Genomic DNA, 27,971 nt, shown 5'->3' with positions numbered 1-27,971 from the left:
CAGTTCAGAGAGGTTAAGAGACTTACCCAAGGCCACACAGCCAAGAATGGCTCAGCCCAAGCTCGCAAACTCCCTGACCACACTGACTTTCCAAAAAGACACAGGTCTAGAATGTTGTTTAAAATGCCAGCAGGTGCCTGAAAGCATTTTGACCCATTTTGTGTTGTATCCCAATGAGGGTTTTCAGAGGACATTTAAACGAGGCAAGGGTGGCTTGATTATATCGAGGAAGGGAAAAACTTTTTCTCTTCAAAGTCTAGTTGAATTACCTGCATTTTATAAAATTTCCTCCCAAGCTGCCTTTCAGTGAAGTCTAAAGTAGAAAAGCTTCAGCCACAATGAAATGCGTTAGTAATAATAACCGAGAGCGGGCGTAGCTGTTACCGTGATTCTGCTGCCGATGTAGATTTGTGACATGAAAATAAGGGCTTTGGAGAAGGTGGAGTCTGATCAGCCATGTAAGTGCAGAAGGAGGTGGGAAGGGGAAGACTTCTTATGAGGAGGTATGGCTAAGGAGGATTCTTTGTAAAACTAAAAAGTGGTTAAAGATCAGGGCATTGGAATTAAAGCAGGATGTGAGTTTGTCGTTGCTGTTGTTTTGTTTGTTTAAGTGAGGGAACGGAAAAGTCTTAGCCAAAGAGAAATTTCTTTGTGTGTGTGTGTGTGTGTTTCTGATGATAAAATGGTAATATGTTTTCAAGGTAGGAAAAAGAAGAGAGAGGAAAGAGGGTAGGAATTGAAAAGTTTAAAGAAGAAAATAGAAATCTCCTCTAATCTCAACCTTCAGAGATACGCCCTACTAGAATTGTTGGGTTTTCCTTCCAGTCATCTATATTAAATACTGGTGTTATACTGTATGTGTAATTTAAAAATATGTAGCTGTATGTATAGCTCTTTTTTCACTTAACAATATATAACATGCATTTATTCCCCACTCCCCCATATATACTCCCCCCAACAGGTCCCACATTGTCCCTAGCATCCTTTTTGGGGGGACACCACCCTACAATCTCTCACTCCTCTGTCTGGTGGGGCAGGGATGTTACCATAGCCCATGAGGGCAGAATTTAGAGCTACCACTAGGTAGCGCTGTGGTGCAGGGAAAAACCTGGTCACTGGGGGGGTGCGTCAGAGACCTATGTTCCAGTTGGTCTCTGTCCTTCACTCGCTGTGACACCTGGAACAGCTTCCTTCCTCTCTAAAGCTTGGCTGCTTTATCCATAAACTGAGGGGGTGGGGATGGTCAGGGAGTCAGTAAGTTTGGGCTCAGCTCCTCTTGACTATGTGACCTTGGGCAAGTCTCTTAATCTCCAAGTTCTCTTCCAGTCTGAAAAATTCTGTGATTATTTGCTATGTTAGACATGAAACTCTCGAGAAACACCAGTTGTAAGCAGAAAATTGATAATGCAAATAGAGAACTATTTTTCTAAGTTGAAATGAAGTCCCTGAGGGAGTCTTACAAGGTAACACGTCAGTTCTGCTTTGTGGACCTGGCAAACCAGGCATCCTGCACACATCATGCGTCTACCGTATGCCGGTACTTCTATTAGAGCAGTCGTGTGACAGAGGCAGGGAAGTGATGTTTCCATTTTACAGATGAGTAAACTGAGGCTCAGAGAGGTTAAATGACTTGGACAATGTCTTATGAATCTAAGTGTTCTGACTCTGCTGCCGTTGTTCTTTCTGCCCCTATGTATTACGTTTTAAACTGCTCAGATGAGAGTAATAAACATGTCAAAATTATTAGAAAAGGCCTCTGGAGAAATGTTGAAAGGATTGGTGTGATTCAGCTTAAAGAAGAGAAGGCCACAGGGGGATATACTTTAAGCATGAAATTTCTGCAGTTTCAGAACTGAGTGCCTTCCTTATTTTGTCTGGATCTGAAATCTTCCCCCAGGGTGTCCTGCTTTCATGGACAAAGAAGTTTAAGGCGCGGGGAGTTCAGGGCACAGACGTAGTGAGCTCTCTGACCAATGCTATGAGAAAACACAAGGTAAGGAATCCACCTCCGCGTGGGGAGGTCTCCCAGTTCTAGCCCCTTTCTCTTGCGGGGGTGAGGGGAAGATGTGGGGGAGGGTTATCTCCTACATGCCTGCCCTCGAAGGAGAATCAGAGACGGATTTGATCTTAGGGAAGGTCTCACTGTAGCACAGATGCTGCCGATTTGGATGAACCCACCTGTGAGCCTTGGCATGTGGAGAGTGTTCCGATCACTGTTGAAGGGTGACCCGCACTTCCCTGGGGCCTCCCCAGCTGCCACAGCCCCTCGGGGGTCTTGGTTAGACCTGATGCTGTGTGTGATGTTCCAACCGCCACCTTTCCTCTCTGAGGCTTGAAAGGTCACTTTCTCTCCTGTCTGGCTCTTGATCCCACTTTCCACTTCCTACTCATTGCGTATTTCTGTTTGTTGAATACATTTGATGATAATTTAAAGAACTATAAAAGTATAAAAGCAAGACGTGCTCCTTGCAGAGCTGAGAAGTACACAAATAAACCCAAATGACTTGCTACCCTGACAGCATGAGGAATATATTGATGTATACCCTTCCAGTCTTTTTTCTCTTTAAAGTTGCTCTCATGTTCTTTTGTACCCTTTGTTTTTCTCTTATTGTTTCCATTTTACTTTAAAATGCTCCCCCAGACCTTGTGGAACCATGGTGTAATAACCCGCGGTGACTTGGTAGAACGGGAAACCCATGGTGGTGCCCACGGAGTGGACTTGCCTGAGGCTGGTTCAAATGTCCCCATGGGCAAGGACTTCGGTGTTTTCTCCTGGAAGCACTATTGCTCCTAGGATAAACACGCTTTTCTCAGGGTCCCTCAAACATGGGCTGGAGTCCTGGTGATCGGTCCCTCGTATTTTCATTGCTCAGAGGCTTTCACCCGCAGAGCAGGAGCATGAGTTCCACTCTTCAGCTCCCAGCTGCTCTTTCTCTCCCCCGAACCTTGACAAAGGCCTTATTCCTTACAGGCAGACCCAGAAGGCAGGATCTAGAGATTGTCTCAACCAGGCACCTTCACTGCTTTTGCTTCCTCTGTGGGGAAACATAAACGGATAACACCTCCCTCCCTCCCACCCACTGATGCCCTCTGGGACTTGTGTTCCAGCAGGACTTAGATGTGGACATCCTGGCTTTGGTCAATGACACCGTGGGGACCATGATGACGTGCGCCTATGATGATCCCTACTGTGAAGTTGGTGTCATCATTGGTAACTCAATTTGACTTCCTTTGTGGAGGAGGGTGAAAGGGGTTGGTTTGGGGCTTATTTTCGGGGAACTCTGAGTAAATGCTGTGGGAAGGTTATTGGCACTTTCTACTCAGAAGAAGCAACATAGGGAGATGCAAAATTAATATACGCATTCATTCAACAAGTGTTTACTGAGTGCCCGTGTGTGCCGGGCCTCGTGCTCTGCATCAGATTCTCAGTGGTGAGAGTCCCAAAGGTTCCTGTGCTCATGAAGCTTTCAGCGCGGAGGTGGGTGAGAGACCGAAAAGGCCTAAACAAGTAACATAGTTTCAGGTGGTGGTTAGTACGATAAGGAATATAAAGCAGGGTGATGTGACTGAGAGTGACTGTGGTGCGGTGGTCAGGCCGGGCCTTGCTGAGAGGTGACATTCGAGCAGGGACCTCAGTGATGAGGAAGAGGGAGCGAAGCAGAGCTGGTGAGGAAGAGAGTCCCTGTGGCCTCTGAGGTGGGAATGAGTCCAGGGTGCTCGAGAAACCCTAAAAGGCTGAATCAAAGCGAGTGACGCTGAGGGTAGAAGGCCTTTCACGTGAGAGAGTGGACAGGACTGGGCAGGTGGCCTAGGAGCACAGTCGCTGGAAGGTCTTTGGCTTTTACCCCAGGGGAGACAGGGCACGGGAGGACTTTGGGTGGCGGATGGATAAGTGGGGTGTGCATTTTTATTTATTTTTTAATTATAAATTTATTTATGTTTTGGCTGCGTTGGGCCTTCGTTGCTGCGTGTGGGCCTGGACCAGGGAGGCCGCAGTGCAGCGGGGGTGTCTGGTGGGTGGTCCCAACACCTGAGCTGGGAGGGGCTCTCCTGGAGGGGTCCATGAGAAGGCTGTGCAGGGGACAGTAAGGCCAAATGGACCGGGTTTATAGGCTGTTCTCAAACATCCCTGCAGCTTCCCTTTTCCTTTACCACTATTGGGGGAAGTTTTCTGAATTGCTTTTCCTTAATTTCCAACTCACTCTCCTCAGCCTGACTTTCCCAAAGGGCAGGATCTCTACAGCGGAGGGGCTTGATCTGACTTCCTGTTTCTGGAGCCCCACACCTCTGAGTGGGCCTGGCGCTTGTCTGTCATGGCATCTGCTACTGCCCACTGTGTGCGTCTTAGCGACTGTGTCTGGTAACCTGCCAACTGGGTGCCATGCCTAAACAGTGTCTGTGCCTTTCTGAGAAAAGCGTTTTCCAAATATTCTATTACACTCTGATTCTCTACATCTCTTATTTCTCATGTTGGCTTTAAAATTCTGACACCAGAGTATCAGCCAGGGGAAGATACTTTAAAAAAAAATATTTTTTTAAAACAACTTTATTGGGGAATTCCCTGGCAGTCAGTGGTTAAGACTCCGTGTTCCCACTGCTGGGGACCTGGGTTTGATCCCTGGTCGGGGAACTAAGATCCCGTAAGCCACGCGATGTGGCCAAAAACAGAAACAAAAGCTTTACTGAGGCATAAAATCCTCTCATTTAGTTGTATAATTCAGTGATTTTTAGTGAACTTATAGAGTTTTGTAACCATCACCACAATCCGATTAGCACATTTCTATTATCCCAATAGGTCCCAAACCTACTGGCTGCAGATTGTGTCCATCTGCAGCCACTCACCACTACTCAAGTGTCTGAGGTATTTCCTTGCAGTGAGTTTGTGTTTGAATAATGGCATGTTGCTTTCTTATGTGATAGCTCATCACTGTCAAAGATAAGGATGTAGCTTATGCTAGGAACAATTTGTGGCAGGCTATGAGTAAGGAATATTTTTAGTATCAAATAGAGAAGAAGCTAAGTAGCATAGGGAAAGGATTAAAAATATGACTGTGGGTTGGTGATTTTTTTTTTTAATATATTTACGAAGTTTGGTTAACTCATCCTCCTCTTAGTAAATATACTGTCAGCTTTCATACATATTCATCAGGGACTTCTTCACAATTGACTCCACTGATAACAGCAAACCATTAACACCCTGACAAGTGTAGGCTTGGCATGTCAGCTTTATTCCTCATGAACTCCCCAGCTGGCCAAAAGCTGCTTCCCTCAGCGAGAACCAGCCCCCGGAGTGGATCAAAAGCACTTTGTGATGCGTTCAGAGGACTCGGGCAGTTGAGAGTCCCCTCTGTCTTTGTCTAGCTGGGAGCCCTCACGTCTGTTTTCTCCCTGATCCCTCGTCCAGGCACTGGCACCAACGCGTGCTACATGGAGGACATGAGCAACATCGAGCTGGTGGAAGGCGACGAAGGGAGGATGTGCATCAACACCGAGTGGGGGGCCTTCGGGGACGACGGGGCCCTGGAGGACATCCGCACCGAGTTCGACCAGGAGCTGGACCTCGGCTCTCTGAACCCCGGGAAGCAGCTGTGAGTACCCTGCGCTGTAATCTGGGCATCGGCACCAGTAAATGTCCACTTACTCGGGTATGCTGTATCCCTGGGAGGCTTCTTAGCTGGGACTCATTATCCATCACAGGGAGTTTATGAATCAAGGCTTGTATTTCAGTTTCACTGGACAGATGAGGACAGTGAAAGCCAAGGAAATTGAGTGATTCGAATTCAGTCCAGAGGGAGGGGAGATACGGCTGTGAACTAGGTGTCCTGCCTTCTTGGCGCATTTGGATGAGTGGCCACAGAACAAACCAGTGCAGCCTGAGGAAGCACACACTCCTCATTTGTGTTCCCCTTCTGCCCCGCCCCCTCCTTCTCCGAGGCCTAATCATGCAGCACCTGGTGTGAGTCCGTCTCAGTCTCAGGTCTTGCCGAGCCTTTCTCTGCTCTCATCCCACACTCGCCTGTGGTGTAAGTGTTCAGGGTCTGCCTCAGCTCTGCCTGTATGCTGAGCCCCCTGAAGGCGGCTACACCTGTGATTTTCCTTTCCTTTCTACACATAGGGTCTTACACATTATTGCAGTTCATTAAGTGTTTGTTTAAAAAGAAAGTGTTGAATGAAAAAACGCTTAAAATTTTAAAAAATAATTTCAGACTTACAAAAAAGTAGTGAAAATAGTATAAAATTCCCCTTCACTCAAATTCCCTAATAGTGACATTCTCTCTCTGTGTATATGTGTATACACAGACACATAAAATACACATATACATAAAATACACATATGTCTATATAAAATTATTTTTCTGAACATTTGAGACTAAAATCGCAAACATAATATCCCTTCACCCCTAAATACTTCAGAGTGTATTATCTGAAAAGAATTACATTCTCTTATATAATTAAAGTATAATTGTCAAAATTAGGAAATTAACACTTAATCAGTTCTAATCTCTCATTTACAGATCTTATTCAAAACTCACCTGCTGCCCCACTAAGGTCCTTTATAAAAAAAAAATTGTCCTGGTCCAGGTCCAGGATCACACATTACATGTTGCTGCGTGTCTCTTTAGCCTCCTTTAATCTTCTGTAATATCTATTTGGTTTTCATGATCTTCAAGCATGCAAGCCATTTATTTCACAGAATGTCCCTCAACTTGGAGTTGTCTGACGTTTCCTCATGATTAGATTCAGGGGATGTATTTTTGGCAGGACTATCACACAAGTGGTGTGTGTCCTCCCCTGGGCATCGGATCTGGAAGCACATGTTGTTTGTTCCGTTACTGGGGATGCTAACTCAGATCACTTGGTTAAGGGGATATGAAAGAGGTTTCTGCACCATAAGGTTATTATTATTCCCTCTATAATGAATGAGTATCTGGTGAAGAGACACCTTGAGACTATGTAAATATCCTGTTTCTCATTAAACTTTCACTCTCTAGTTTTAGCATCTGTTGATGAATTTCTAGATCCATCATTCCCTGTAGGTTATTAGTTGTTATTCTACTATAAGTAAGAGCTTTCCTATCTCCTCCATTTATCTACTTATACTAATATGGATTCTTTTTTAATTTAATGGGTTATAATTCCTTCCTATTATATTTCTTTTGATATTCAAATTCTTTTCAGATTTAGCCAGTGGAAGCTCCTTCAAGCTAGTCCCTGTGTCCTTTTGACATGATTCCATCACTCTTTAAGTACTTCCTTATTTTCTGGCACAGTAAGATGCTCTAGGCTCACCATGCACTTGCCCAGCCCCAGCCCTGAAATCAACCATTTTCCCCAGAAGCCCTGGTGAATAAATATTTTAAGTACCACCTAGAAACCACTCAACACTAGAAGTGCATACCTGGGGGGCAAATTTCTGCTTTGGATGCACCTGGTCCCCAGCACACACCCATTTCACTGGTGACATAGAGCAGCCACAGCCCAAGGAAGTGGTGCCCTTTTGGGGACTTTATCATCCTCATCCTATCCACTTCACTTAAAATAAATTCCACTCCCCCAAACCCAACCTGGATTTCTTTTGATTGTCTTGTTTCTGCAATGTTCTAAGACTTTATATGAAATAGATAAAGTTGATTAGGAAACAGGTTGCCCTTGATTTTGTATCTTATGTTTGCAGAATAAAAATTATATTTAATAGTTTACTTGGGAAACAATAAGTAATTGCTTGTTGTATGCAGACTGAGAGTCCAGGTGTAGGTAGCCTGGTGGGATATTTCATCCATATTATTGTAGAACCTCTCTGGAGCTATCCAAGCCCATCTTACAGACACAGCATGTTTCTCTCTTGGGCAGAAACATGTGTAGGAGTTGGAAACCTTTGAAATTTGGATTTGTCGTGCTGTGGTTGGTGATCCTGGGAAAGTACCTGAAGTCTCTGAAGTTGAGATTCCTTATGCCTAATATGAGAATGGCACCCCCGTGGCCAAGGGTGATTTGAGATAAAGATTTTTGGAATCAAGCACTTTGTGATCAGGAAAGAATCTTCGGTTTCCTCTAGTTTAGTCCTTGCCTTTTACAGGTGAGAAGAATGTAGCTCAGAGAGGATGAGTGGGCTCCCAAGGGTACCCCAAGCTGGGACAGGGACTGAGGCCTCCTGACCCGTAAAGAGGCCCTTCCACTACTCGTGCTCCAAACCATGGGCTGTGGCTCATGGGCTTTGGGAAAGGATGCTACATAACCAAAGGCATTGCTGCCACTGATCTGTTCACCAAATTGTAGGTTTGAGAAGATGATCAGCGGCCTGTACTTAGGTGAACTCGTCAGGCTCATCTTGCTGAAGATGGCCAAGGCAGGCCTCCTGTTTGGCGGCGAGAAATCCTCCGCTCTCCACATTAAGGGCAAGATTGAAACACGGCACGTGGCTGCCATGGAGAAGTAAGCTGCTGGCAGGGTCCCTTCCACCTTGACTCTGTGGAGGGTTAGGGTGGGCAACCAAGGAGTGGTGTGCTTGTGGTGGTGGTGCACAGAAGGAACCAGATCTTCCTTCTTCACAGGACAATTTCATACCTGGACACAGCTTCAGGTGGATTAGCAATGCCTGCCATGCCTCACATGTGGCTTCTTGTTGGTTTCAGCAGCCAGGGAGTCTGCTGTCGGAGGTCTGCACCCTCCTCATGTTTTGTTACCTTTTTCCTCACTGAAGTGGTGACGTAACTTTTTTTTTTTTTTTTTGGCGGTGTGCTGGCCTCTCACTGTTGTGGCCTCTCCCGTTGCGGAGCACAGGCTCCGGACGCGCAGGCCCAGCAGCCACGGCTCACGGGCCCAGCCGCTCCGCGGCATGTGGGATCTTCCCGGACCGGGGCACAAACCCGTGTCCTCTGCATCAGCAGGCGGACTCTTAACCACTGCGCCACCAGGGAAGCCCGGTGACATAACTCTTTTAGGGTCAAAGACTCCTTTGAGAATCTGATTTAAGTTCTGGACCCTTTACCCCCAAAATGCACATTTGCACGCCATTTTGCTTATAATATCAGGGCATCCTTGGACCCGTTAAAACCCAAGCATGGAATCCAAGTTAAGAATTCCTGCTGTAGCAATAACCTTCTCTACCTGGTGCTGTCAGGGACTGGCTTTGGCTTTGGCTTTGGTGGTTGGGGGGCTCACACAAAGGTGTGCAGTGGGGAGCTGACTGGTGGTGGTGGCTGGCCCCAGTCGACCCAGGATCCTGTTCCTCAGGCTTAGAAACCCTGGCATTACCCTGAGCTTTGCAATCAGCTTGGATTCTGAGTTCAACAGGGTGACATCTGACTTCCAGAGTCTGTGTTTATGCAGAGCTTGGCAGAGACTGAGTTTCTGTCAAAGGCAGTATAGCACAGGATGCTTAAAGGGGTGGGCTCTGTAATCGAACTGCCTGAGTTCAAATCCTGCCCCTTGCACTTACCAGCTTTGTGCCTGTGGACAGGTTACCTACCCTGTCTGTGCCTCAGATCCCTCTTCTGTGCAGTAGGATAATGACAGTACTCCCCCCAGGATTGTTGTGAGGGCTGAGTTAACACATGTCAAGTCCTTAGACAAGCACCTGGCACATAGTGTGCAATAAATAGTGGCTGCCGTGATCACTGGTGAAATCGTCATTATTATCACATGACTATGTGCCAGCCTGTTTATTTTCACAGTCCTGGGAGGTGGGAATGCTGGCTCTCTGAGGGGGACTCCCACGGGATGGAGAAGTGTGGTCCTCTCATTCCTATCCCCTGGCTAGGTATAAAGAAGGCCTGGCTAATACAAGAGAGATCCTGACGGATCTGGGCCTGGAGCCTTCGGAGGCCGACTGCGTCGCGGTCCAGCACGTCTGCACCATCGTTTCCTTCCGCTCAGCCAATCTCTGTGCAGCGGCCCTGGCAGCCATCCTAACACGCCTGCGGGAGAACAAGAAGCTGGTGCGGCTCCGGACCACGGTGGGCATGGATGGCACACTCTACAAGATCCACCCCCAGTGAGTGCTGGCCGCCGGCCACACCCCCTGCAAACGAGTCCAGTCTGTCTGCTTGGAACCGAGTCCAGTTTTGTCTCTAAACTACGCTGCTTCTCTGGGTTGCTGGACCCAACTGCCTTCTGTGGTTCTGAGATTACAGGGGAAGGGGTGAATTCAGAGATTACATTCATCTAGCTGGCTGGGTTGCTTTAGGGGATCATTCTTAAAGGAATATTCTGCTAAAACCAATTGCCCGACTAGCAAAGCCGTGTATTTATCCATCTGTCTATCCATCTGTTCATCTATCTATCCATTATTATTATTATTAAATACTTGCTATGTGGTAGGATTGGAAAGTAAGATACACCCAGTTAAAAATGGGGAAAAATCAGGATGGCAGGGGTTGCCAAGTCCACATGAAAGATACCAGTAGGAAGACAGTATCGTTTGAGTCTACTTGGGGGGAAAACAATAACAGCAGTAAAAGACACTATTCAACTATTCATTCTTTCATCGCTTTTATCCTTTTGCCTTTATTCCTCAAAGTTTCATTAAGCACCTGCTACTTGTCAGGCTCTGTTGTAAGCTCGGTAACAGAGCAGTGAAGAAAACCCAGTCCCTACCCTTATGGAGCCTAAGTTCTGTTGGGTTGGCAGACAGTAAACAAACAGGGAAATGAGAATTTCCCAGAAGGAGGGAGCACAAAAGTCCCTCTGACTAACAGAGGTGTTATTGGAAGTCAGGTGGGTACATCTGGGAAGAGCTAGGGAAAGGACCCTTCCCCCTTGGGCAGAGATGATGTTCAGCCAATACATTACGTGTGGACATGCCCTACTGCTTACAATATTAGTGATAAAATAACCACTTCTTTGAGCCTTCCAAGTGTCCCTTCCACTGTCCCAGCTGCCCTGGTCCCTACCCCTAGTCACCCCCATCTTCCCCCTCCATCCAGCAACTGAAGGGGTGAGCCTTGGCCCAGCAGGGCTCCCCGGGAGCCCGTTCCTCTGCTACACCTGTGTCTGTTCCTATTGGCTGGGCCCGGGCCTTGATGATTTTTACATATTTTGCCATCCCCCCCCCACCTCCAGATACCCAAAACGCCTGCACAAGGTGGTGAGGAAACTGGTCCCGAACTGTGATGTCCGCTTCCTCCTGTCGGAGAGTGGCAGCACCAAGGGGGCCGCCATGGTGACCGCAGTGGCCTCCCGCGTGCAGGCCCAGCGGAAGCAGATTGACAAGGTGCTGGCTTTGTTCCGGCTGACCCGAGAGCAACTTGTGGGCATTCGGGACAAGATGCGGGTTGAGCTCGAGTACGGGCTGAAGAGGGACACCCACCCGCTGGCCACGGTCAAGATGCTGCCCACCTACGTCTGCGGGATGCCAGATGGCACAGGTGGGCCGTGCACAGCTCCCTTCTCTGATGGGCCACCCAGAGCTCGTATCAACACTCCTTAAATCCAGTTAGGTCTTTTGTTTCAAGAGCCTTGGGTTCATGGCTGTAATGGAGGGAGGAGGGTTGGGGTAGAAGGTTAGTACTCTGCTCAATCTGTTTGCTTTGGCTGATCCACGGCACTGGCAGTGAAGATTACCTAAGTTAGGTTCCATGTGTGTGAAGACCCACATGCTGTTCCCAGGGGCTGCCATCTGGACACTTGGAGTGTCTGGCTTGTCTTCCACCCTCTTCTCTGGCTCTCTTCCTCTCCCCTCTCTTCACTTTCTGCCCCTGACTTTTCCGATACTTGATCCTTCTCCTGGTCCTCTGTGCTCGTCTGACGGTAGCCACAAAACAGTGAGGTCAGTTCTTTAGACAGGTTACTCCACCTCTTTGAATCTCATGAGTCTCACCCAGATATAATGACCTTTGTAAAATGCTTCATGGCTTTAATTTGCTTTTGAACGTTTAATTTCATTTTGTGCTCACACCTACTCTGTATGTTATATAAAGAGAATGATTCCCATTTTATGGATGCCAAAACTGAGACTCAGAGAGGTTAGGTGACATACTCAAGGTCACACAGTTGTACTTGGAATCTCTCAACAACAAAGATCTTTTCTAGAGCCAGTATCGTTTGAGTCTACTTGGGGGGAAAACAATAAGAGCAGTAAAAGACGCTATTCAACTATTCATTCTTTCATAGCTTTTATCCTTTTGCCTTTATTCCTCAAAGTTTCATTAAGCACCTGCTACTTGTCAGGCTCTGTTGTAAGCATGGTAACAGAGCAGTGAAGAAAACACAGTCCCTACCCTTATGGAGCCTAAGTTCTGTTGGGCTGGCAGACAGTAGACAAATAAACGCCAGGTGATGCCATGTAATGACAGGGCTATGAAGAAAAATAGACCACCGTCAGGGGTAAGAGAACTGTCTGAGAGTGAGGTCGTTGGCAAATTCAAGGAACAGCAAAATGACCAGTGTGGCTAGAACAGAGTGAATGAGGCAGGGAGAGAGGTGAGGAATCACACAGAACAGACTGACATGCTCTGCAATGTCAGAGAACCGAGAGGCACTGCACTGGGGGGCCCTGGACGGTGATGGACGTCAGACTCAATACAGTTTCTTATTAGTCAGGTGGGGGTGTGAGAATCCAGGGAAGGGGCGAGCAGGACAGAAGAATCATTTCATGCTCAGAATGAACAGCTCCTCTAGGCCATATGACAGGATGGAAGCACCTTCCCGAGTCCATTGTAGTCAGGTAGCCTGGCCTGGATTCACCCTCAGAGCCTCCCTGAGCATAAGTATCATGTGTGGCCTTTACCAGACAGCAAGAAAAGCAGGCTGGCCTCAGATGGGCTCAGGGTGCCTGCCCAGTGCCCTGACACTGTGCTTGGTGACCGCCACACCCCTTTGGCCCATGAGCCCCAGGCAGGCAGGCTCTGGATCTGCTCACTTTCAGCATCACCTCTTCCTCCCAATGCCTGCACACAAGGCCCTGCTCGGTGCGTGCTGGTGGAATGCAGCCCCCACTTTCTCCACCACAGAGAAAGGAAAGTTCCTTGCCCTGGATCTCGGGGGAACCAACTTCCGGGTCCTCCTGGTGAAGATCAGAAGCGGACGGAGGTCAGTGCGAATGTACAACAAGATCTTCACCATCCCCCTGGAGATCATGCAGGGCACTGGCGAAGAGGTAAGTGCCGGGCAGGGGGATCCGCACTCCGAGGTGCCAGCCTGCCACCCTGTACAGTGCAGGCCTGGCATGACTCCCGCTCTCTGCCTGCAGCTGTTTGACCACATTGTGCAGTGCATCGCTGACTTCCTGGACTACATGGGCCTCAAGGGAGCCCAGCTGCCTTTGGGCTTCACATTCTCATTTCCCTGCAGGCAGGCGAGCATTGACAAGGTAAGACGGCCCAGCCTGGTGGGTCCATTTCCTCCTACACCTGGGGAATCTCGAGACAGCTCTGAGTCACTGTTCATTTTATTTCGGGGTCTCAGGTTCAGGGCAGCTGGGGAGACATGATCGAGAATTTGGACCATTTAAGTTTTTTCTATTTACTGTGTCCCCTTTTCATTATTATTGTTTCTTTGATTGAAGTTTACAAAATAATTTAGTGTACTATACAATAAAGGGACACTTGGATAAGGCTACTGTTAAAAGAGAGGTCAAATCATATTATCGAGAGATAAGAAGAGGTAAGGACCAGTTAAGGCCAGTTATAACTCTTAGTCTACAATATTACCTGGGTCTTCCTGTGTAAACAGGGAAATGCAGTAGGTCGTAGGGTTTTTCTTGTCTGATGAACAAAAGCATACCAGTGCCTCAGAAGAAATGCATTTCTTTCCTGATATTAGAATTTCAGGAGTTTATCACATAGGCACTTACCTAGTTGACATTGAAGAACATCCCAGATAATGATTTTAATACATTATTCATAATAATTTAGAAATGTACATCACAAGATTTTTCTTGGAATTCTTGGATAAAAGCACCATTCACCAGCTTATGGAGAACAGAGTACTCTCTCTTGCTCTCTGATAGGCTTATGTCAACCAAACTTACAGGACTGGCATAAAAGCAGAACACCACTCCTCAATTTATAGAGAGAACTCTGGTCAGCACAGCAAGTCAGCCAGAGAGCTCATGACAATAATAAGAATGACACCAAAGATTTGTTAAGATTTTGTCTAATCCAGTCAATGTCCCCATGATGTACACACTAGTTTTGCTTTGTTTATTTTACCATTTCTTATTGTGGTAAAATAGATATAACATTTACCACTTTGACTGTGTTTAAGTGTACACTGGTACACTTAAAAAGTACAAGTGTACTGTGGCGTTAAGTACACTCACATTGTTATGAAACTGTCACCACTACCCATCTTTCGAACTCTTTCATCTTCTCAAACTGAAACTCTATACCCATTAAACAATAACTCCTCACTTGCCTCTCTCCCAGCCCCTGGTAACCTTTATTTTACTCTCTGTCTCTATAAATTTGACTGTTCTAGGTACCTCATATAAGTAGAATCATAACAGTATTTGTTATTTTGTGACTGGCTTATTTCACTTAGCATAATGTTCTCAAGGCTCATCCACGTAGAATTTCCTTCCTTTTTAAAGCTGAGTGATATTTTATTGTATGTATACACACTATTTTTTTTTTTTTTTTGCGGTACGCGGGCCTCTCACTGTTGTGGCCTCTCCCGTTGCGGAGCACAGGCTCCGGACGTGCAGGCTCAGTGGCCATGGCTTATGGGCCCAGCCGCTCCACGGCATGTGGGATCTTCCCGGACCGGGGCACGAACCCATGTCCCCTGCATCAGCAGGCGGACTCTCAACCACTGCGCCACCAGGGAAGCCCAGAAAAAACTTTTGACAAAATTCAACACCCATTTATGATAAAAACTCTCCAGAAAGTAGGCATAGAGGGATCTTACCTCAACATAATAAAGGCCACATATGACAAACCCACAGCAAACATTGTTCTCAGTGGTGAAAAATTGAAACCATTTCCACTAAGATTAGGAACAAGCCAAGGTTGCCCACTGTCACCACTGTTATTCAACATAGTTTTGGAAGTTTTAGCCACAGCAATCAGAGAAGAAAAAGAAATAAAAGGAATCCAAATCAGAAAAGAAGTAAAGCTGTCACTGTCTGCAGATGACATGATACTATACATAGAGAATCCTAAAGATGCTACCAGAAAACTACTAGAGCTAATCAATGAATTTGGTAAAGTAGCAGGATACAAAATAATGCACAGAAATCTCTTGCATTCCTATACACTAATGATGAAAAATCTGAAAGAGAAATTAAGGAAACACTTCCATTTACCATTGCAACAAAAAGAATCAAATACCTAGGAATAAACCTACCTAAGGAGACAAAAGACCTGTATGCAGAAAACTATAAGACACTGATGAAAGAAATTAAAGATGATACAAACAGGGGCTTCCCTGGTGGTGCAGTGGTTGGGAGTCCGCCTGCCGATGCAGGGGACACGGGTTCGTGCCCCGGTCCTGGAAGATCCCACATGCTGTGGAGCGGCTAGGCCCATGGGCTGTGGCTGCTGAGCCCGCGCGTCCGGAGCCTGTGCTCTGCAGCGGGAGATGCCACAACAGTGAGAGGCCCATGTACCGCAAAAAAAAAAAAAAAAAAGATGATACAAACAGATGGAGAGATATACCATGTTCTTGGATTGGAAGAATCAACATTGTGAAAATGACTATACTGCCCAAAGCAATCTGCAGATTCAGTGCATTCCCTATCAAACTACCAATGGCATTTTTCACAGAACTAGAACAAAAACGTTCACAATTTGTAAGGAAACACAAAAGACCCCGAATAGCCAAAGCAATCTTGAGAAAGAAAAACAGAGCTGGAGGAATCAGGCTCCCTGACTTCAGACTATACTACAAAGCTAAAGTGATCAAGACAGTATGATACTGGCACAAAAACAGAAATATAGATCAATGGAATGGATAGAAAGCCCAGAGATAAACCCACACACATATGGTCACCTTATCTTTGATAAAGGAGGCAAGAATATACAATGGAGAAAAGACAGCCTCTTCAATAAGTGGTGCTGGGAAAACTGGGCAGCTACATGTAAAAGAATGAAATTAGAACACTTCCTAACACCATACACAAAAATAAACTCAAAATGGATTAAAGACCTAAATGTAAGGCCAGATGCTGTCAAACTCTTAGAGGAAAACATAGGCAGAACACTCTGTGACATAAATCACAGCAAGATCCTTTTTGACCCACCTCCTAGAGAAAGGGAAATGAAAACAAAAATAAACAAATGGGACCTAATGAAACTTAAAAGCTTTTAGACAGCAAAGGAAACCATAAACAAGATGAAAAGACAACACTCAGAATGAGAGAAAATATTTGCCCATGAAGCAACTGACAAAGGATTAATCTTTCAAATTTATAAGCAGCTCAGGCAGCTCAATATTAAAAACACAACCCAATCCAGAAATGGGCAGAAGACCTTAACAGACATTTCTCCAAAGAAGATACACAGATTGCCAACAAACACATGAAAGGATGCTCAACATCACTAATCATTAGAGAAATGCAAATCAAAACTACAATGAGATATCACCTCACACCAGTCAGAATGGCCATCATCAAAACATCTACAAACAATAAATGCTGGAGAGGGTGTGGAGAAAAGGGAACCCTCTTGCACTGTTGGTGGGAATGTAAATTGATACAGCCACTATGGAGAACGGTATGGAGGTTTCTTAAAAAAGTAGAAACAGAACTACCATATGACCAAGCAATCCCACTACTGGGCGTATACCCTGAGAAAACCGTAATTCAGAAAGAGTCATGTACCACGATGTTCATTGCAGCACCATTTACAATAGCCAGGACATGGAAGCAACCTACGTGACCATCGACAGATGAATGGATAAAGAAGGTGTGGCACATATATACAATGGAATATTACCCAGCCATAAGAAGTGAAGTCATACAGAGTGAAGTAAGACAGAGAAAAACAAACACCGTATGCTAACTCATATATATGGAATCTAAAAAAAAAAAAAAAAGTGGTTTTGAAGAACCTAGGGGCAGGACAGGAATAAAGACGCAGACATAGAGTATGGACTTGAGGACATGGGGAGGGGGAAGGGTAAGCTGGGATGAAGTGAGAGTGGCATGGGCATATATACACTACCAAATGTAAAATAGATAGCTAGTGGGAAGCAGCTGCATAGCACAGGGTGATCAGCTGGGTGCTTTGTGACCACCTAGGGGGGTGGGATAGGGAGGATGGGAGGGAGACGCAAGAGGGAGGAAATATGGGGATATATATATACATATAGCTGATTCACTTTGTTATAAAGCAGAAACTAACACACCATTGTGAAGCAATTATGCCCGAATAAAAATTAAGAAAAACAACAACAACTAGAAATAGAACTACCATGTGACCCAGCAATCCCACTACTGGGCATATACCCTGAGAAAACTATAATTCAGAAAGAGTCATGTACCACAGTGTTCATTGCAGCACTATTTACAGTAGCCAGGACATGGAAGCAACCTAAGTGTCCATCTACAGATGAATGTATAAAGAAGATGTGGCACATATATACAATGGAATATTACTCAGCCATAAAAAGAAACAAAGTTGAGTTATTTGTAGTGAGGTGGATGGACCTAGAGTCTGTCATACAGAGTGAAGTCAGTCGGACAGAGAAAAACAAATACTGTATGCTAACACATATATATGGAGTCTTAAAAAAAAAAATTTCTGAAGAACCTAAGGGCAAGACAGTAATAAAGATGTGGATGTGGAGAGTGGACTTGAGGACACGGGGAGGGGGAGGGATGGGCTGGGACGAGGTGAGAAAGTGGCATGGACATATGTATACTACTAGATGTAGAACGGATGGCTGGTGGGAAGAAGCTGCATAGCACAGGGAGATCAGCTTGGTGCTTTGTGACCACCTAGAGGGGTGGGATAGGTAGGGTAGGAGGGAGATGCAAGAGAGAGGGGGTATGGGGATATATGTATATATATATAGCTGATTCACTTTGTTATATAGCAGAAGCTAATGTACCATTGTAGAGCAATTATACTCCAATAAAGATATTGAAAAAAAAATTAATACACATGGGAAGGAGGAAGCTGTGTGCAGCTGTCCATGGTCCTGAATGATCCAGGGCACAGGTGCACCTCCTGACTCAGGACACTGGGCCTTCAGGCCTCTCTCCCAGCAGTTCTGACAGGTTCATGAAGACACAGCTAAGAAGGAGGGGAGACCAGTGGACAGCTGGGAGCAAAGCCATTGATGGCTGGGGAGAAAAAAGAGAGACTTAAAAATTGAAGTAGAGTTGATTTACAATATTATATTAGTTTCAGGTATAAACATAGTAATTTAATATTTTTATAGCTTATACTCCATACAAGGTTATTACAAAATATTGACTATATTCTCTGTGCTGTACATTACATCCTTGTAACTTATTTATTTTATACCTAGTAGTTTATACCTCTTAATCCCTTTCACCTATTTTGCCCCTCTCCTCACTCCTCACCCTTCTGGTAACCACTAGTTCCCAAAAGAGAGACTTAGGTGTGGTACATATATACAATGGAATATTATTCAGCCATAAAAAAGAATTAAATTGGGTCATTTGCAGAGATGTGGATAGACCTGGAGACTGTCATACAGAGTGAAGTAAGTAGAAAGAGAAAAACAAGTATCGTACATTAACGCATATATATGGAATCTAGAATGAACTGGTTTGCAAGGCAGAAATAGAGACACAGATGTAGATAACAAATGTATGGACACCAAGGAGAGGAAGTGGTGGAGGGGGATGAACTGGGACATTGGGATTGATATATACACTAATATGTATAAAATAGCTAACTAATAAGAACCTGCTGTATTAAAAAAATAAAATTCAAAAAAAAATTAGAAATACTTTTTCTCGGTATTATAAAAATTATACAGGCTAATTTTAGGAAAATTAGAAAATATAGGCAAACAAAAAGGAGAGACTAAAAGGTACCAGTAATCTTGTACACAGAGGGAACCACTGTCAACCCCCTGGTGTGTGCATTGTTCCAGGCCTTTTTCCAGATTTGAGTGTGTGTGAGTTTTAAAATAATAATAGAATAATTCACCATCTATATTTGTTTAATGTGAGTTCACTTAACAGTGTATGGTGAGCATCTTTCTCTAACATCTAACGTCTCTTAAAGCATTATGTTTTTATGGTTGTAGAGCATTTCCTATATTGATGTACAAGATGATAGATCCATATTGTTGGAATGACAGGATGCCTCTAGTTTTTCCTGTGAAACAATGCTTTGATTAACATTTTGCAGCTTTATCACAAAGATGTGATTGATTGGGTAAATTAGAACTGGCCTTTGTTCTGTGCAGTCATGGCCAGGGAACATGCGTTGACCCTTGATAAATATGAATTGCTGCAATTATTCCTCAGCAGTAGACCTTGTCTGAGCATCACGCTCTGTGGCACCTCTGGGCCCAGTGTTAGGGCTACAGATGGAAGCACAGTCAAAAGCATTTGACTACCCGTCAGCTATAGTGTCTTGCGTCTATTTGATGCTGAGATTGTGTAGTGGTCCCAGCAAACTATTGCGCAAATGAATTTGCCCTCCTTTCTTACAGGGAACACTCATTGAGTGGACCAAAGGCTTCAAGGCTACTGACTGTGAAGGGGAAGATGTGGTGGACATGCTCAGGGAAGCCATCAAGAGGAGAAATGTACGTTATGGTGTTAAGGCTCATGCCTGACCTTGCCCCTTCCCCGAGGCCCCTCTGCTCTGCCATCCTATACCCAGCCCTGTGACTCTGGCCTCTGCCCACATCAGGCTGATGTGCCCCTCCTGAGGCTGTTTGGCTTGCACATCCTACTTATAGTAGAGCTGCTTCCTTTGCAGGAGTTTGACCTGGACATAGTCGCAGTTGTGAATGACACAGTGGGGACCATGATGACCTGTGGCTATGAAGATCGTAATTGTGAGGTTGGCCTGATTGCAGGTAAGTGATCAGGCATGTCCTATTGGCCTACTCCCATCTGATCTTTTAGAGGTTCCCTTTTAACATAGTGAAGGGCAGGGGGCCATTGTTCCATTACATAGAGGTTCTGAAGCCAGCTTTCTCCAAAGTAGAGACAGAGTTAAGGTTGGGATTCCAGGTCTCCTAATTCTCAAGTCTTTGCTTAACATCTTTTTCCCTAAGGGTCCTAAGCCAAGGTTTTCTTTTCTGTTGAGGAAGGAGAAAAATGTAGAAAGAGGGGACTTTCAAATTAGTGCCTTGGGGCAGATTATTCTGGGAGGAAGGAGACCCCAGTTGGATCAGGTTGGCACGGGGCTGAGGGAGCTAGATTTTCATGTTGGCTCCAACGTGCACCTCCTCTGTTCTCTGACCTCTTCTGGCTGTCAGGATGCACAGGATGGAGAAGAGTTGGAAAGAAACCTAGGAGAGAAGAAGGGAGTGGCCTGAGGTATGATATAGGCCTTTTAAGGGTCTTTTGGAAAAGTCTGGCAGTGTTTAAGTGCAAGGGTCGATTCCAGGGGGATACTCTAACAGGTGAGGGGACAGGTGGTATTTGAACAGGTGGAGACAGGGGTGATGGGCATTCTCAGTGACAGGCACGGGTTAAGTAATCACAGAATCTGGGAAAGTTGTTCCAGCTGGTTGTCTGGGCTTCCTGCGTTTAAGTAGTACATAGAACAGGAGATGGGGATATATTGAGATGTCTTCAATGCCAACTAAGAGGTTTCATCTCACTCCAACACTTACCTACTTTGTGACCTTGGGCAGGTTGCTTATTCTGTCTGGACTTGAGTTTCCTCATCTGTGGGAAGGGATGGGCTAGATCTAGGAGGACAAAGAGGTAAGATTTGTTTGATTGATGATAATAGTTGCCTGGACTGTTGTGTTGAGAATAGTTCTGAGACCAGGTCATGGACAAAGGAGAAGAGGGTGGCTTTCAGATGCCAGGTGTCTACTTATCCAAGACCAGGTATTCCTCATGGTCCCTTCCAGCTCTGACTGCTAATTCTGTGACTGCTTGGAGCTTACTTGGTGTGCCTGTGGCTTATCAATAATCATGAGGAGAAGGAGGAAGAGGATAATGATATCACAGGTACCAATTCTATGTGGAGGAAACTTACGAACATCGTCTCATTTTTTTTTCTTTATAACAAATCTATAAAGCAGGTATTATTTCCTTTTTACAGATGAAGTAATTGGCTCTCTGAAAGATGAGATGCTTGTCTAGGGTCACCCAGCTATGAGTGTAAAGCTAGAGTCCACACCCAGTTGTATCTGACTCCAAACCTAAATTCCTATCTACTGTACCCTGCTGGCTCTTTAAGACGTAGTGGTGTCTTTTGAAGACTAAAGTCCTATCTTGACCTTTTAGGAACAGGCAGCAACATGTGCTACATGGAGGAGATGAGGAACATTGAACTGGTGGAAGGGGATGAAGGGAAGATGTGCATAAACACAGAGTGGGGAGGATTTGGAGATAATGGCTGCCTAGATGACATCCGGACCCAGTACGACAAGGAGGTGGACGAGGGGTCCTTGAATCCTGGCAAACAGAGGTGAGGAGGGCAGATGTGTGCATTTATGCAGGTTGTGCAGTGTGCGACTTCAGCAGATCTAAGGGGGCGCCATTTTCATGTTACAGACACCATAGTTTGTGTATTTATGACAACTCTCCATCAGATGTTAGTGAAATGTCTTATTTGAACGAAAGCATAAAGTTATGACAAGTTTCCAACAAAGAGAAAGAAGGTGAGCCTCTTTCTAATTACCACAATGTACCATAAGGTCTAGTGGTGGCTTTGGAAGTGAGGCAGAGGTTGTCAAAAAGTCCATTCACTGTGGACTGGGTGTCCCAGAGGTGGGACATGGTGACTTACTGGGCCCTCTCAAGATGGGCTTCTAGTAGGTCCAGTTTAGAAGTCAACATCCTTAGTCTTTCAAGAGCAGGCTGCCAGGGTGGTGATCTCTGTTATTCTGGGGGTGGGGAAGTGGCTGCAGGTGATGGGTGGGAGTCCTGGTTCTCAGCCGTGACGTTGTGTCCCAGCATGGGTCACAGTCACTTTGTGAGGTGTATTGCAATTGATAACCATACTAAAAATACTGAAAATAATGATGGTTTAAAAAAAACACAAAACAGAGTACATGTTCACTTGCATTCTCACATACCTTCTTGAATAGGAGAGAAAGGGGTAGACAGGGATAGAGCTAGCGTGTGGTGGATTGATCATTAGCCTGAGCCCATCCATTACGACAGGGATCGGCAATCTTTTTCTGTAGAGGACCAGATAGTAAATGTTTTACTGTCAGGCCATATGGTCTTTGTCACAACTAAACCCAGTGTCTTACTATATAATATAAGATGAAAATATACATTTATCCTGATGGATGATACCCAAGTGGAAAGTTTGAGCAGATAGGAAATGTAATGGGATGTCTGGGCCACAGGTGCCTCACTGACTGTTGAACTGAGAAAACTCAATAGGAAGAGGCTCGACAAGACCAAGACCAGCCCTGGTGGTCCCTCACCTTCCTTTGGCACTAGTCTTTGTAGGTGGGAGGCAGGTGAATTGTGGTCAGCCCAGCTGAACCAGGGACCAAAACACAAGGGACCTTAACAAAGGGCCTTACCTCTAAATCCCAAGTTGGGGCATCCAAGTTTTATGTCTGAATCCACTGGAAGCTCACGGTTTTGGAGTGAGAGTTTAAGGGGGTAATATACTTGAATTCACCTGCTGTCACCATTATTTGTCTAAGTGTCAGTTCTTTAGACGGATGAGGTCCTGAGCAGTTAAGAGAACACAAGTCCAGCACGTAAGTCTCAGGCACACTCAGATTTCCATGTGACCCTGCAGGCAGTGGCAGTCCAGCTCTGCATCATTGTTACTAATACTGTCACACATACCTGGGCAGCGTGCCTGATCAGTGCCTGTCGATTGCAAAGCTCCTTTTTCTCTTGCACCTTCCGCCTTGGAGCTCACAGCCTGATAGAAAGAGGGAAGGGAGCTAACATTTTGGACCACCCTTGGTGTGTGCATACAGTTTAAATGTGTTATCTCATGGAGCAAAAGCTCTAGTGGAACAGATTTCTTCAAATACAAAGCCAAGGAGAACTAGCTTTGGGGCCAGGAAAGGGACTCACTTTAGCTTAGTGTCTACTGTGCACCAGACGGTTGCCTCCCAACAGTCTTGTGGGGTCAGGGTTTTGCTCCCTGTTTTATAGATGATGGTTTAAAGTGCTTGCTCAGGTCATGCAACTAATGTGTGGCAGAGCTGGGACCTAGTTCTTGCTCAATATGGCTCCAAAGCCTGGTCTTCCCACATCATACTGTCTCCTGCATGCACTTCTCTGGGCCTGCTGCCCACTCTGACCCACTGCAACCCAGGCAGCTGGTGGATGCCAATGGCATGCCTTCCACACTCTGACTTGTGATCCTTTCGGATCACACCACTCACCAGCACTGATTTTCCTGCTCTCGCCAACCTTATCCCTCTTCTCTAAACAGATACGAGAAAATGACCAGTGGGATGTACCTGGGGGAGATTGTGCGGCAGATCCTGATTGACTTGACCAAGCAGGGTCTTCTCTTCAGAGGGCAGATTTCAGAGCGTCTCCGGACCAGGGGCATCTTTGAAACCAAGTTCTTGTCTCAGATTGAAAGGTGACTCGTGATCAATTTCACCTGCTTGGCTTGATGTGACAGGCCCTATGTTGGATGTGCCGCTGTCACACCAGGTTCCGGCAGATTTGAAATTTAAAAATAAAAAGAATAAGGGCCTGGCTGGGCATAGGGTTGCCTCCTGGGGTTGCTCTCTCTCTCCAGCTGTATGAGGACCACAGCACCCAGCTGAGGGTCCAGCAGCCTGTCTGGGCCCCGAGGTTCCTAAATGGTTACACAGGAGTTAACTTAGGCTAAAAAATGATCCTCTTTTGATCCTGAAAAGATGATGTGCTCACACTTTATTCTTTAAAGATGATGGGACTTCCTGGGGGTGGCAGACCTTCTTGAGTCTCAGCTTCTAAGGCATCCTGCTCCAATCTTACGATTGCTTGGATCATTTTCTTCTCCCTCCCGCTTGAGCATCTAGGGATGGGGGCCTGTGAGCCCCGCGGAGCGGGTTCTAGGACCCCAGGAATAGGTCCTGACGTCCTGCTCTGCTTGCCTGCAGCGATCGGCTGGCCCTCCTCCAGGTCAGGAAGATCCTGCAGCAGCTTGGCCTGGACAGCACGTGTGAGGACAGCATCGTGGTGAAGGAGGTGTGCGGAGCTGTGTCCCGGCGGGCGGCCGAGCTCTACGGTGCCAGCCTGGCCGCCGTCGTGGAGAAGAGGAGGGAAGACCAGGGGTTTGAGCACCTGAAGATCACCGTGGGTGTGGATGGCACCCTGTACAAGCTGCACCCGCAGTAAGTGCTCCAGAGAGGCAGGGGTGGGGCTGCTGAGGCTGAGTGTGGACCCTGGGGAATCTGACAGACAAAGTGCAGGCCCTGGGGGCTCTGCTTCCTAGTGCTGTGATGTGGGGTGTTCACCACCCTCTCTGAACCCCAGGCTCCTCATCTGTAACAGGCAGGCAGTAATAATCTCTGCCTCCTAGGCCTGCATCAGGGTTGAGTGAGTTCCTACATGAAAAGTGCTCTACACAGTGCTCAGTAAATACAAGTGATTATTATTAACACAGTCTCACCTGACCTCACAGGGAGCAATGAGAACTGACTATTTTGCACAGTACAGAGCATATGACAAGTGTGAGCTCAGAGTCAGGAGGCAGAAGGATTAAGAGTGAGTTTGAATCCTGGCTTCACCACTTAGAAGCTGGGGGGCCCAGGGCCAGTTTCTTACCCCCTTTGACCCTAATTCTTTATCTCTAAAATGGTGACAAAAATCATACCTACCCCATAGGCTGTCAGGAGAATTAAGTCAAATAGTGTCTGTAGACTACGTGGCACATCGAAAAGATGGCAGTGAAAGCTTTTATTTTTATTTAATGTTTTATATTTTGTTTTGGGGATGAAGCTTATAAAAGCTTATAGAAATTTCCAATCCTGCTGAAATGTATACATGAGCATATTATTACTGTAATCCTTGATTCTTAGCCCTTCCTATGATGCTGACTAATTATCCAGAATAACTGACTAATATCTTTTCTTCATTTTCCCCTTGGGGGTCATATTTTTGGTGTGGTTCCTACAAGCCTCTTCCTTTGAACCAAGACCTGACCAAGGGACAGAAACCACATGACCATTTCAATAGGTGCAGACAAAGCAGTTGATAAAATCTAGCACCTTTCATGATAAGAGCACTCAATGACCTAGGAATAAGGGAGCTGCTTTAATCTGGTAAAAGCATCTATGAAAAACCCACAGCTGACATCATACTTAGGGGCGAGACACTGGATGCTTTTCCCTTAAAATTAGGATGAAGACAAGGATGTCCACTCTTGCCACTGCTGTTCAACATTGTACTGCTTCTAGCACTGCCTCCAGATGGTTGTGTGGTTTTGCCTCTCAGTCAAGTTTTGATTCAAGGGAGAGGCTTATAGGAACCAGACCAAAAATGTGTGACCTCAAGCAGAAAATCAAGGGTGAGTCTACACAAGGCAGTTAGGCAAGAAAAAGAAATAAAAGACATCTATATTGGAAAGGCAAAACTAAAACTGTCTTTGCAGATGACATGATTTTGTATATAGAAATCCTAAGGAATCCACAAAAAGCTATTGGAAGGAGCTGAGAAACAAATTCAGCAAGGTTTCAGGATGCAAGATCAGTGTACAAAAATCATTTGCATTTCTGTGCATTAACAATGAATAATCTGAAAATGAAATTAAGAAAATAGCATCAAAAAGAATAAAATACTTAGTAGTAAATTTAATAAAAGAAGTGTAAGGCTTGTACATTGAAAACTACAAAACATTGTTCAAATAAAGAAAACCTAAATAAATGGAAAAACATCCCATGCTAGTGGATTGTGAAACTTAAGATTGTAAAGAGAGCAACTTCCCAAATCTTTTGTTTCTAATTGAAGTATAGTTGACATGCAATATTATATTAGTTTGAGGTATACAACATAGTTATTTGACATTTATGTGATCACCACAACATCTAGTAACCATCTGTCACTGTATAAAGTTATAGCAATATTATTGACTATGTTCTCTATGCAGTATATTATCCCCCGACTTACTTATTTTATAACTGGAGGTTGGTGCCTCTTAATACCCTTCATCTATTTTGCCCAACCCTCTAGTCCCCTCCCTTGTGACAATCACCAGTAGTTTGTTCTCTGTATCTGTAACGCTGTTTCTGTTTTGTTTGTTCATTTGTTTTGTTTTTTAGATTTCACATATAAATGAAATCATGTAGTATTTGCCTTTCTCTGTCTGACTTATTTCACTTAGCATAATACCCTCTAGGTCCATCCATCTTTTTTGCAAATGGCAAGATTTCATTCTTTTTATGGCTGAGTAATATTCCGTTGTGTATATATGTACCATATCTTCTTTATCCATTCACGTATTGATGGGCACTTGGGTTGCTTCCATATCTTGGCTATTGTAAATAATGCTGCCGTGAACATAGGAATGCATATATCTTTGCTAATTAGTGTTTTTGTTTCCTTTGGATGAACACCCAGGAGTGGAATTAGTGGATCATATGGTAGTTCTATTTTTAATTTTTTGAGAAGCCTCCATACTGTTTTCCATAATGGCTGCACCAATTTACATTCTCACCATCAACTGATGAATGGATAAGCAATCTATTTTCCGTCTATGCAATGGAATATTATTCATAAAAAGGAAGAAGTACTGATACACGCTACAACTAAGTGCTGATGATGCTTCTCTTTTTCTTTCTTATAGCTTTTCTCGGATATTGCAGGAAACTGTGAAAGAACTAGCTCCTCGATGTGATGTGACATTCATGTTGTCAGAAGATGGGAGTGGAAAGGGAGCAGCTCTGATCACTGCTGTGGCCAAGAGGTTACAGCAGGCACGGAGGAAGAACTAGGAACCCCTTGGGGTTGGGCCGCATGTGCCTTGGATACTGACCAGCCTTTCCTCTGGCAGATGAGTTGGTCAGAGACCAGCAGGCAAGCTTCTGGCTGACTTCACCTTCTGGATAGCCAAAAGAGAACCCCAGGTTCTTGGGTACTCTTAGCATTTTGTTACTGGTTTTCAAGGGCATTAAATGACATCTCTGTTTGGCGTGTTTGGACCAAAGATGGGCCAACTTATAAAATCAAAGCATTGGGCCCAAGAGATCCCCTTTCAGCAAGTCTTTCAGTTGAGACCTGAGCTGTTAGTTCCCTATGGCTTTGGGTCCTGTGGCTGCTGGGCTCAGAAACAAATACACGATCTGCCCATGTGGCCTGGCTGGCTGAATTCCCCACTGGGATGCTTCAGCCATTGCTTGTAATAGATTGAGCCATCTACTTGTGGATGCACATTTGAGAGGGATTGGGGCTTAATCAACTGGAGATCGAATCTAACTTGTCATTAACTTGTCATGTTGACTTCAAGCGTGAAGAGAGAACAAAAACTTTGGAGTATTCGGCCCCAGGATGAAGAAGCGTTGATTGCCAGGGAGCCCTGTAGGAAACTTGTCATGCTTAAAGTGAGTTATATCAGCACCCTGTAGGATTTTGTTTCTCAGTAAACGTGTGTGATGGGGAGGGTGCTGTTTGGGGCACCTGTTATCATTTTACATGTGGTTTTTGTCACTGCTGATAATTGTTTTAAGGACTGTTAGGTATATGAAATCCAGTAAATGAATAAAAATATTTGATTTCCCAAGAATCTTTGCATGAGGTTTTAATATTTCATCTGGGAGGCTTGCTTGGTCACTTCACGCTCTGTTGGTGGAATGAGGGACCCATAGAGTCAGAAGTTGCTGACAGCATCTCTCTAGTTCAAACTTCTTACCAACAGGGGAAAAATATATGGAATATCTTCTATAATAACTTTGACAGATTATCCGAATTTCATTTAAATGAATACTGGTTGGGCATTTACCAC

General features: G+C 45.1%; 1 protein-coding gene across 4 annotated transcripts in view; it reads left to right on the top strand.

The window, feature by feature from the left end:
• HKDC1 (hexokinase domain containing 1) overlaps positions 1 to 27,760 on the top strand; it is a 44,791-nt gene extending 17,031 nt beyond the window's left edge. For 3 of the 4 annotated variants that reach the window (XM_027130058.1, XM_027130056.1, XM_027130055.1), the window contains exons 6-19: positions 1,898 to 1,993; positions 3,109 to 3,211; positions 5,405 to 5,588; positions 8,278 to 8,433; positions 9,761 to 9,994; positions 11,062 to 11,366; positions 12,951 to 13,096; positions 13,190 to 13,309; positions 19,576 to 19,671; positions 19,848 to 19,947; positions 21,338 to 21,521; positions 23,469 to 23,624; positions 24,133 to 24,366; positions 26,817 to 27,749. In XM_027130058.1, the coding sequence (XP_026985859.1) occupies positions 1,898 to 1,993; positions 3,109 to 3,211; positions 5,405 to 5,588; positions 8,278 to 8,433; positions 9,761 to 9,994; positions 11,062 to 11,366; positions 12,951 to 13,096; positions 13,190 to 13,309; positions 19,576 to 19,671; positions 19,848 to 19,947; positions 21,338 to 21,521; positions 23,469 to 23,624; positions 24,133 to 24,366; positions 26,817 to 26,964 (2,262 nt within the window). In that variant the 3' untranslated portion in view covers positions 26,965 to 27,749. Of the gene's footprint in view, positions 1 to 1,897; positions 1,994 to 3,108; positions 3,212 to 5,404; positions 5,589 to 8,277; positions 8,434 to 9,760; positions 9,995 to 11,061; positions 11,367 to 12,950; positions 13,097 to 13,189; positions 13,310 to 19,575; positions 19,672 to 19,847; positions 19,948 to 21,337; positions 21,522 to 23,468; positions 23,625 to 24,132; positions 24,367 to 26,816 lie in introns of all 4 variants that reach the window. The other variant, XM_027130059.1, reaches the window with a different exon arrangement.
• The last annotated feature ends 211 nt before the right edge of the window (positions 27,761 to 27,971 follow it).

The sequence above is a fragment of the Aethalodelphis obliquidens genome, unplaced genomic scaffold, assembly GCF_003676395.1.
Source record: "Aethalodelphis obliquidens isolate GAN/ISIS:26980383/991018 unplaced genomic scaffold, ASM367639v1 scaffold37, whole genome shotgun sequence".
Taxonomy (NCBI): domain Eukaryota; kingdom Metazoa; phylum Chordata; class Mammalia; order Artiodactyla; family Delphinidae; genus Aethalodelphis; species Aethalodelphis obliquidens.
Note: the sequence above shows the minus strand (reverse complement) of the source record. Positions and strands in the feature narration are given on the sequence as shown.